General features: G+C 42.8%; 1 protein-coding gene across 1 annotated transcript; it reads right to left on the reverse strand.

Moving 5' to 3' along the window:
• Positions 1-1,456: 1,456 nt before the first annotated feature.
• On the reverse strand, positions 1,457-7,771 carry LOC106607393 (coenzyme Q-binding protein COQ10 homolog, mitochondrial-like). Its single transcript, XM_014204315.3, has 5 exons — positions 7,713-7,771; positions 4,478-4,630; positions 4,019-4,211; positions 2,188-2,289; positions 1,457-1,697 (listed from the first exon to the last, which is right to left on the reverse strand). The coding sequence occupies exons 1-5, from the start codon at positions 7,769-7,771 to the stop codon at positions 1,533-1,535; spliced, it is 672 nt and encodes a 223-aa protein (XP_014059790.3). The 3' UTR covers positions 1,457-1,532.
• Between the last annotated feature and the right edge of the window lie 2,626 nt (positions 7,772-10,397).

A 10,397-nucleotide genomic window follows, 5' to 3' on the forward strand; every position in this document is an offset into this window, starting at 1 on the left:
CTAGAGAGGAACCAGGCTATGAGGGGTGGCCAGTCCTCTTCTGGCTGTGCCGGGGTGGAGATTAGAAACCTAGAGAGGAACCAGGCAATGAGGGGTGGCCAGTCCTCTTCTGGCTGTGCCGGGGTGGAGATGTTCAAATGTTCATAGATGACCAGTATGGTCAAATAATAATCACAGTAGTTGTCGAGGGTGCAACAAGTCAGCACCTCAGGAGTAAATGTCAGTTGGCTTTTCATAGCCAATCATTGAGAGTTTCTCTACCGCTCCTGCTGTCTCTAGAGAGTTGAAAACAGCAGGTCTGGGACAGGTAGCACGTCCAGTGAACAGGTCAGGGTTCCATAGCCGCAGGCAGAACAGTTGAAACTGGAGCAGCAGCACGGCCAGGTGGACAGCAAGGAGTCATCATACCAGGTAGTCCTGAGGCATGGTCCTAGGGCTCAGGTCCTCCGAGAGAGAGAAAGAAAGAGATAATTAGAGAGAGCATACTTAAGTTCACACAGGAGAAATACTCCAGATATAACGGACTGACCCTAGCCCCCCGACACAAACTACTGCAGCATAAATACTGGAGTCTGAGACAGGAGGGGTCAGGAGACACTGTGGCCCCATCCGATGATACCCCCGGGGGGGGGGCGCCAACCCAGACAGGAAGACCACGTCAGCGACTCAACCCACTCAAGTGACGCACCCCTCATAGGGACGGCATAGAAGAGCACCAGTAAGCCAGTGAAGACACTACAGGGTTTAAATTCAAATGATTGTCATTCATCTATTAGCAAATAGCCTAAAAAGTGTCAGGTCAGTTTGAAATCAGTCTTCAGGTCTTTTGTGTTGTGCTCCTTCCTGGCTCTTACGCAACTAATTCTCAAGTCATGTGCCTTCCTGGAACTGTCCTGATGCAACAGAACATTGGTAGACAGTAGGAGAACAGGTTTACTACAGGACAACTTTCTCTTACTGGAGCCGAGTTGTTCTCTTGGCTGTTGAAACAATACTTTCTACACATCTGTAATCCTACCAACTTTAACCTAGCGCCATCTTGACGATTACAGTAATCAACAATGAACAGAAGACACACAGTTGACAACATACAAAATAAATGCATGAGGCACAAAGAGTTTATCAAAATATGAGCTTTTTAATTTTCCAGTCACACACCAAAAAAAGTTGTATTAGTGTCAGAAGAAAAAGCTGACCGCTCAGAGGTTTTTGAACACCGCAAAGGAGTCACTTCATCTTCTGTAATGTATATAAGAAGGTCCCTTTCAAACATGAACATTAGACAACAAACATCCACTTCCATCCCAAATAAAAATAGTATGTACATTCAAGTAAATTAAAGTTTCTGTAATGCAAATAAATAGGTGCTTTTGTGTACATAAGAACAAAATCCAAAAGAGAAGACCCAGTCTCTTGCACAAGGCATTCCATGTTGAAATTGAGTGGTGAGTGGTGGTGAGAGTTTTCAGGTGGTGGTGAGGAGTGGGACTTAGTCCATGTGTCGGTTAGTGAGGGCCCAGGTAGGGGTCTTCTCATGCTGCTCGCCTCCTTGTTGGCACCTCCTTGAGGGGACCGCGGTGGCCCCCATATAGTTTGGCTGCCCGCGACTCAAAGGCGTTCACCATCTGCTTCACCACCTCGTCAAAGAACAGGGTGGCCAGCTGGGAGTGCAGCGGGGACCTGAACTCGAAGGATACCTGAAGAGAGAAGGGGAGAAAATAAGTACACTCAAATGCCATAACCATGCTGCTGACACAAGTGTACCTATCCATCTGAGGAATGTTGTTTCCTTTGAGGACAGTGCTCATATCCAAACGAGGGACCACCATCTGTATTCCTGATTTAATGGCTGGCTGACAGACACACAATGAACTCATTCCATTCTGCACTATTCATTATTCCTGCCAAGTCATCCTAAGGCCTTTCTTAAAAAAGGATCTTTATAGGTTGAGAGAAATGCAAGGCCTGGTGTAAAACTAGCCCCCTGGCAGGCAATTTGATCTCAAGCCCTAAAGTTCATTAATAATCACTCATGTTCGTGTGAGTAGACCGACGTAACATTCATAAGTGTTAACTACACTAAGACGTGTACTTCAGTGGACTATTATCTAACCTTGCTGACTTTTAGTCTCAGGCTGACACCAAATGAAAGTGAACTGTTCTGGTGGACAAAATGGTGGTACTCACATGGAAGTTGATGTTGCAGGAGTCTGGTTGGTCCTCGGCTGCAGGTGTAAACCTCCATATCGTCTCCAGGTGGCTGAAGAGGGATCCGTCTGTACACACGGCCTGGGAGACAACATGCACACTCATTACACACTGCTCTTGTCCAGGACATGGCCCCAGACAAAGCCTCTCTAATCCTTGCTCTATGGACATAGAAGCACAATGTTAGCAGCTAGGTGATCAAAAAAACGATTTAGTATTTATCCCCTAGGAGGATCTAATCAAATGTATTACAGATGATTTAACCCATTCAGCCGGTCCCATAGTACATTTGAAACCCACAAGTTACAGTACTGAAATTCCACATGATATGCCTTCAGAAAGTATTCACACCCCTTGACTGTTTCCACATTTTGTTGTGTTACAGCCTGAATTTAAAATGAATTACATTGGGATTGTGTCACTGGCCAACACACAATACCCCATAATGTCAAAGTAGAATTAAGTTTAGAAATTTGTAGAAATGTATAAAAACGTAAAGCTGAAATGTCTTGAGTCAATAAGTATTCAACCCCTTTGTTACAGCAAGCCTAAATAAGTTCAGGAGTAAAAATGTTGCTAAACAAGTCACATAATAAGTTGCATGGACTCACTGTGTGCCATAGTGTTTAAGGGAACCTATTGGTAGATGGATAAAAAAATAAAAATAAGCAGACATTGAATATCCCTTTGAGCATGGTTTTGTTATGAATTACATTTTGGATGGCGTATCAATACACCCAGTCACTACAAAGATACAGGCGTTCTTCCTAACTCAGTTGCCAGAGAGGAAGAAAACCACTCAGGGATTTCACCATGAGTCTAATGGTGACACATTAAAACAGAGTTTAATGGCTGTGATAGGAGAAAACAGATAATGGATCAACAGTGTAGTTACTCCACAATATTAACATAATTGACAGAATAAAAATAAGGAAGCCTGTACAAAATAAAATATTCCAAAACTTGCATCCTGTTTGCAATAAGGCACTAAAGTAAAACTGCAAAAAGTGGCAAAGAAATCAATTTTATGTCCTAAATACAAAGTGTTGTGTTTGCCCCAAAACATAACACGTCACTGTGTACCACTCTACATATTTTCAAGCATGGTGGTGGCTGCATTATGTTATGAGTATGCTTGTCATTGGCAAGGACTAGTGAGTTTTTTAGGATAAAAATAAATGGAATAGAGCTAAGCAGACAAAATCCTACAGGAAAACCTTGTTCAGTCTGCTTCCCAACAGACACGGAAAACAATTCACAAAATTCAGCATGACAATAGCATAAAACGCAAGGCCAAAGAAGACAGTGAATATTCCTGAGCGACAGAGTTGCAGTTTTGACTTAAAAATCGTCTTGAAAATCTATGGCAAAACTTGGAAATGGCTGTCTAGCAATGATCAACAACCAACTTGACAGAGCTTGAAGAATTAATAAAATACATTTGCAAATATTGTACAATCCATGTGTGCAAAGCTCTTAGATTTACCCAGAAAGACTCACTGCTATAATCACTGCCAAAAACGATTCTAACATATGTTGACTTACAGAAATATAATTTATTTAATTTTTAATAAATTTGCAAAAATATCATGTTTTCACTTTGTTATTATGGGGTATTCTGTGTTGATGGGTAAGAATTATAATTTTTTATCCGTTTTGAATTCAGATTTTAACAACAAAATGTGAAATAAGTCAAGGGCTATGAATACTTTCTGAAGGCACCCTAAATAGGGCACAATTTCCATATTGATACAGGATGTCTACCCTCTCCTTGCTATAAACCGTGTTGTACAATGTTATCGGGGCTTACCTTGACTTGGTGGTTTGGGACAACCATGACCTCCGAGGTGTAACGCTCCACGATGGGAGGGAACCCAATCTCCAGCTGGGCCCGGACATCCCCGTTCCTTCCCTTCACGACCCGGGACTTCTTACACCAAGGGCCAAAGTGCTGGTACTGGTCCACACTGGCCACCACACTGTACATCTGCTCTGGAGTGTACCTGGATGGGGAAGGAGAGGGGGATCCATCAAGAAGATGCTCATAGGACTACTCATGTACACTTGAAAAATAGTAAGTCAGGAGTAAACATTGGACTGTGATATAGGAAAGATACAATATGCTCAGGTCTATTTCAATCCAACCACATGTTAACTGAAGGTTATTGAAGTTGAGAATAGGAAAGTGGGGCTTTAGAATCACCTCTGGTCAACACGGGCTGACAAGACAGAGGGGCAGAGAGGAGTTGTGTGTGTGATGATGTCTCACCCTAGTATGCGGCTCTCAGAGTACTCCATCCGGCGGGCAGTGATGGAGGCAGCCAGGTTAATGAAGCTGCGGGAGGGTGTGGTCCGGAGGAGGGGGGAGGACAGCGGAAGGGTGGCACGCCGTGCTGACAGGACCCCACAGCTGCCCAGGTGTCTGGGAGGAGGGGAAGAGGGAGAAAATGTGTTAATCTTTGGTAAAGCATACTGGTCTTATGCTCACATAGGTTTAGTCACCTGCTGTAGTGACTTTTTTGTTCGATAGTCAATCTTTCCAAACTCCAGAATAAAAAAATAACAGTTTTAAAGTATCATAACAAAGACGATCTAAATTATTTTGTCCCAGTTTGGTGAAAATAGTCTGGTTGTGTGTTTAAATCCCAGACTTAAAAACAATGAGATCAGATCAAACCCTTTCAAAAAGCTCTATAACTTCCACTATGTAGTAGGCCCATCTAAAATGGTTACTGAACTCAGACGAATGTGATGGATAAAGTAAGACACCTGAGGGTTATGAACAGAGCATGTTGACTGCACCGTGTGTAGGCACCGTGTGTAGGCACCGTGTGTAGGCACCGTGTGTAGGCACCGTGTGTAGGCACCGTGTGTAGGCACCGTGTGTAGGCACCGTGTGTAGGCACCTAGAAGACCTGCCAGGGGGACCTGCCCTTCCTCTCTCAGTCCTGTGACTCAAGAGACTCAACATTCCAATACAACATCTCACATTGGCCCGCTCAAAAAACATTGCCATACAAAATATCTCACTGCTTCATAAATGAAACCCCCAGCTTCTAGACAAATTGATAGCCTTCCCCTACATAATCACCTAGGCCAGTCCTTCCTGAACTTTTTCACTCATGCCCCCATAGCCACAGGAAGATGTTTGCAGTAGCGTGAGCTGCAGATGGTTGTATCACACCCCTAATACAGGAGTAGTAAAGGCCTAAATATATTTTTTTAAGGGGGCCCTACTTCCCACGGCTATGCATGCCCCCCTTTCATCATGAGGGAACATCTCCTGCCCCCCACAATTCTAGCCTTCAAATTTCTATTCTATACATAATACAGAGGAATGATTGATTCTGCTGGTCAGAGTCTGGGAGACAGGTAGGCTCAGGGGCGGAAATCGCGGGGGGGACGGGGGGGACACGACCCCCCCATCCTGGGAAAAATATGATTTGTCCCCCCCAATATATCACTGAAACATAACTATGTAATTTAAATAATATTAATAATACGCAATGAAAGCAATTGTGCTGATTATAGACACTTAATAGCGCGTTTTTAAGTTTCAAAAGATTGCGACCCCCCACCCTTTTCCTCACAATGGTTTGATCCACTGGCAGGGTAACAGAGGGGTCGTAGCCACTGTCTGAAAGGCACTCAATGAACGTAACTGACGTGAGGTTAATCCAGTCAATCGCGCACACACACTAGCTGAATATGCAGAGCTAGCGCGCAAATATGAACTATTAAGCTAGCTAGTACCTATTCCATTTATGTGGCCTCATCAAAGATGGAATCTTTGCTATCGTCAATTTATTCCGAGATCAGCATGCAGATGATGTAAGTTAGTGCTTCAAAGTCCCTGTGATAAGGTTAGCGATAAACTGAAGTCCAAACTGAACAGAACTACACTCTCTTCTACCATTGTCTTAAATATATTTAATGGTCTCGTTGCAAAAGCTAAATTGTCGCAAGGGAACTTTTATTTATTTATTTTATTTAACCCGGGTAGCAAAGATTATAGCAAACACCACAGAAACTGAATTGGTGCTCGCTAGCTTTGCAAATTTAGCTATTGTTGGAAGCCAGCCAATATGAAACAAACTATTAAAATTACAAAAGGTTGCAGCATATGTTGTGTAAATGGTGAACTCATACAGCTGTCAACGCTTGTCATTTTAATCCGTTTCACATTTGCTAGCTACCTGTTAGATCGAAGCCCAAATAGAATGATAAAAGATAAGATGATAGAAGCCCATCTCCTACTGTAAATAACCTACACACTGTGTGTGTGTGTAGCCAGCCAGCCAGGTAGAAAAATGGCAGAAAAATAAAAGACGGACATCAGAGTATTTTTGAGTACACCAGAACGCAAAGTAAGAACCCTAGTAGCCTAATATCTCAAAGACTAGTTGATAAAATGTTCATAAGAAAGAAATGAAATTCTAATGGAAATGTTTCACAATGATGTCATTAGGCAGAGCAGGCAACAGATGGCACACAGACAGCAGAGTTGGGGACAGATATGCAGGGACAGACTGGCAGAGACAGGGAGTCTCAGGTAAGTTTGTTGAGTCTTTGTTTGGCAACATTATGAAAGGTTCTCCATTTTTTTTAACTTGTAAAATAGGAACATAATTGGAAAATGCCATGGATACCCCCACTCTCAACTTAAACTGGTGACTGAACTAAGATTTGTTAAAGGCAATGGTATTGCTGTTGTGAGTAGTTGTGTAGTTTTGGGTACCGGTAGTTAGGAGTACGGCAAACACCTTATTTCTTTGGTTCCTCAATATACATTTACCATATTACAATGTAGGCTATGTGTTACAGCACTACTTTTGGTGTCCCCCTCAGGAATTGCTCTTGAGAAAATGTCATGTAATTGTCCCCCCCAAAGTTGATATCAGATTTTCGCCCCTGGGTAGGCTGCCTCTTACTGGGGAGAGAAACAGACATTTTGGAGCCTACTGCCTGACATTCAGAGAAACAGACATTTTCTAATTATGTAGCCTAATGTACGCTAATATAGGACAAACTGTTATCAATCGCGAGATGTGCATTTTGTCACTTCGCAATATAAACTTTCTCCATTTGGAAAATAAATAAAAAAATCTTCCATAGTTCTTAAGTTCTTAACATGTTCAATTGTACTGCACTATTATTTGTTCCAAATTAGCTCAGGATTTTACCAACTTTAATTGTAACCGGAAATCCAGCTAAATTCTCTACATTTTTGTTTTGTTTCTTATTTTGTTAGTTTATCATCTACCTCTCTGCTGCCCCCCTGCAGACCCTAGGGGGAGCATCCTAAGGCCTACATTTTATACAAACGTCTCAGATTTACAAAATAAATACATTTATGTACATTTTTTTTTTATTGCCATTCTATTCAACCATTGTGAAAAATAAATAAGCCACAGGCTACAGTTGGTGAATGATCAAAATAGCCAACACGTCGCCGGTTGTTGCAAACTTGCTGGAGGATCGCTCACCGGCATTTTTGCGCTTACCTGTTGTTTGCTCTGTTGGGATTTCCTCGTACAACTTTTGAAGAGTGTACTTCAGACATCTCAACCAGTGCCCGGAAAAGAAGAGGGGTGCAACTACACAACCGCTACACAAGCGCTACACAAGCGCAACTACACAACCGCTTACAACATAATGAAATATACAACATGTATATCACCTACATATTCAGAGAGAGAGAAGAGGAGGAGAGAGAAGAAGAGAGAACTTGAGAGATCTACAGCACAGGCACAACAGGTGGATTCAGGACCATGGTCAGCTCATTGGCCAGACACCAGCTCAGCACTGGATTGGAATATGCGCTAATACCCTGACTACACCGCTAGCGAGCGTTGCAAAATAAATTAAAAAATCAATGTTATTCAATTATTGCACCCACACTGCTCGCGCGCATCAATGAGCGTCTGCGTTGCCAAGGGTTAAAATAGAAGTCCTTTCTATTTCTGACGCAGATCGCGCTGCAAGTCCTGCCTCTCCCATCTCCTCATTGGTTTATAGAAGCAGGTACCCACTGCCATCTCCTCATTGGCTATACCCACATGGGTGATTGAAAGACGAACTGTGTTGCTGGCCTCGAAGGGGGAGAGATGACTAGAAACGATTCGGTTGACCGTTTTATGTGTGGATTAATTGTTGGAGTAGAGGACCTTGTGCCTTTCAGGTAAAATAACAACTCAATGTTTATATCCCAGGACAAATTAGCTAGCAACAGCAAGCTAGCTAAATAGGACAAATTAGCTAGCAAGTGCAAGCTAAGTAGCTAAATTGCCATAAATGTTTAATGCTTTTCGACCTGTCCCCAAATTAATGTAATTGGTTCAGAGTTTGTTTTGATATTTTAACGTGCATGTCGTGATCGCGTTTGGTGTAGGGGGACAAAATAAATTTATGCACGATGGCGCACGCATACAGCCGGTTTGGGTTCCGTGTAACAGTTTATTGCACAAATAAGCAAGGAAGAATAGAACGCCCTAAAGGTGTTTTCATTCAGCCCAAAAGAGCACAATTTTTACCATTTGAAAACAGCCACACACAATACAATACAATACAAAGCCTTTAGGATTATACCATGAACTGTATGGCTGGTATGAAATGAATAGCTCACTTTGAATAAGCAAACACTACAGTATAGTCACTCGGGCATAAAAACATGAAATCATTATACATAATTCATGTATGACTAGCTCACTTGAATTAGCAAACAAAAACTTGGCCTACCAAGGCAGGCATGAAAACATGAAATCATCATACATGGCCTAATATCGGGTATGAATTGTCACAACATGATCTGTTTCACCTGTCCTTGTGCTTGTCTCCACTCCCCTCCAGGTGTCACCCATCTTCCCCATTAACCCCTGTGTATTTATACTTGTGTTTTCTGTCTGTCTGTGGCAGTTTGTCTTGTTTGTCAAGTCAACCAGCGTGTTTCTCTCAGCTCCTGCTTTTCCCCAGTCTCTTTTTTTCTCGCCCTCCTGGTTTTGTCCCTTGCCTGTTCTGCCTCTGAGCCCACCTGCCTGATCACTCTGCCTGCCCCTGACACTGAGCCCGCCTGCCTGACCACTCTGCCTGCCCCTGACCCTGAGCCCGCCTGCCTGACCACTCTGCCTGCCCCTGACCCTGAGCCTGCCTGCCGTCCTGTACCTTTGCCTCCTCTGGATTACTGACTCCTGACTGCTCTTGACCTGTCTTTTGCATGCCCCTGTTGGATTATTAAACTGTTGTTTATTTGACGTTGTCTGCATCTGTGTCACGTCCTGATCCTAGTAAAATGTAATTTTCTATAGTAGAGTAGGTCAGGGCGTGACAGGGGGTGTTTTGGGTTGTTCTATGTTTTTTCTTTTTTTCTTCCTGGGTTTTGTGGGTAGTTGTTTTCCATTTTGTCTGTTGTACCTGATGGAACTGTTTAGTTGTTTTCTGTTTTAAGTGTATTCATTAAAGGAAATATGAGCACTTCACACGCCGTGCCTTGGTCCCCTTTATATACGACCCTCGTTACAATTTGGGTCTTACCTTCAAACCTGATATGAATACAGTAGCTTACTTTGAATCGAACACATAGGCCTGGCCTACCAAGTCAGGCATGAAAACATTAGGCTAAATCATAAATAAACAGTATTCAGGTTGACCTTTCTTGTGTTTCATGTTTTACAGCACAAGGCGTCGATGCCTAGGCTTGGTGTTGAAAATGGAGATTATTTAATCATACTGTAGTCCAGAGTCCTTTCAAAGGACAACAGGGCAGTCAGCATGCACGATACGGCCTGTAGTGGAGAAGAGTCTCTCAACACTTCATGAAGTCATAGGAAGGGTGATGATGTCCCTGAGTAGTCTATTGACGTTAGGGAAAATGTCAAGGCTGCAGCTGTCCAAAACTTAAATAAGGGATTGTAATTCCTAACCTCCCCCCAATCCAGCATCCTCAACAGAGATATGATAGTGATCACATGGGGCCAGCAGTGATTATTTCAGTGCATAAGTCCTATACCCTGGCAGGCAGGATCATTATTCCATACTAATCCTCCTGGATCCGGGTGTGCAGCTCAGTCAGATGATTTACAATTTGTTGATCATATTTCCATATGAATTTATAAAAATCCCCATCCTTGGCTTTTTGAAAAGTTTACACAACTTATGACTAGCTAGCTCTAGAATTGCAGGGGGGGGGGGGT

The sequence above is a fragment of the Salmo salar genome, chromosome 06, assembly GCF_965601325.2.
Source record: "Salmo salar chromosome 06, fSalSal1, whole genome shotgun sequence".
NCBI lineage: Eukaryota > Metazoa > Chordata > Actinopteri > Salmoniformes > Salmonidae > Salmo > Salmo salar.

Excerpts from the sequence above, each read along its gene's own strand:
- LOC106607393 (XM_014204315.3), bottom strand. The coding sequence starts at position 7,771 with ATGTCTGAAGTACACTCTTCAAAAGTTGTACGAGGAAATCCCAACAGA. Across the intron at positions 2,290-4,018 it reads TCCCAAACCACCAAGTCAAG|GCCGTGTGTACAGACGGATC; the intron begins GTAAGCCCCGAT and ends GTTGTCTCCCAG. Across the intron at positions 1,698-2,187 it reads CCTGCAACATCAACTTCCAT|GTATCCTTCGAGTTCAGGTC; the intron begins GTGAGTACCACC and ends TTCTCTCTTCAG.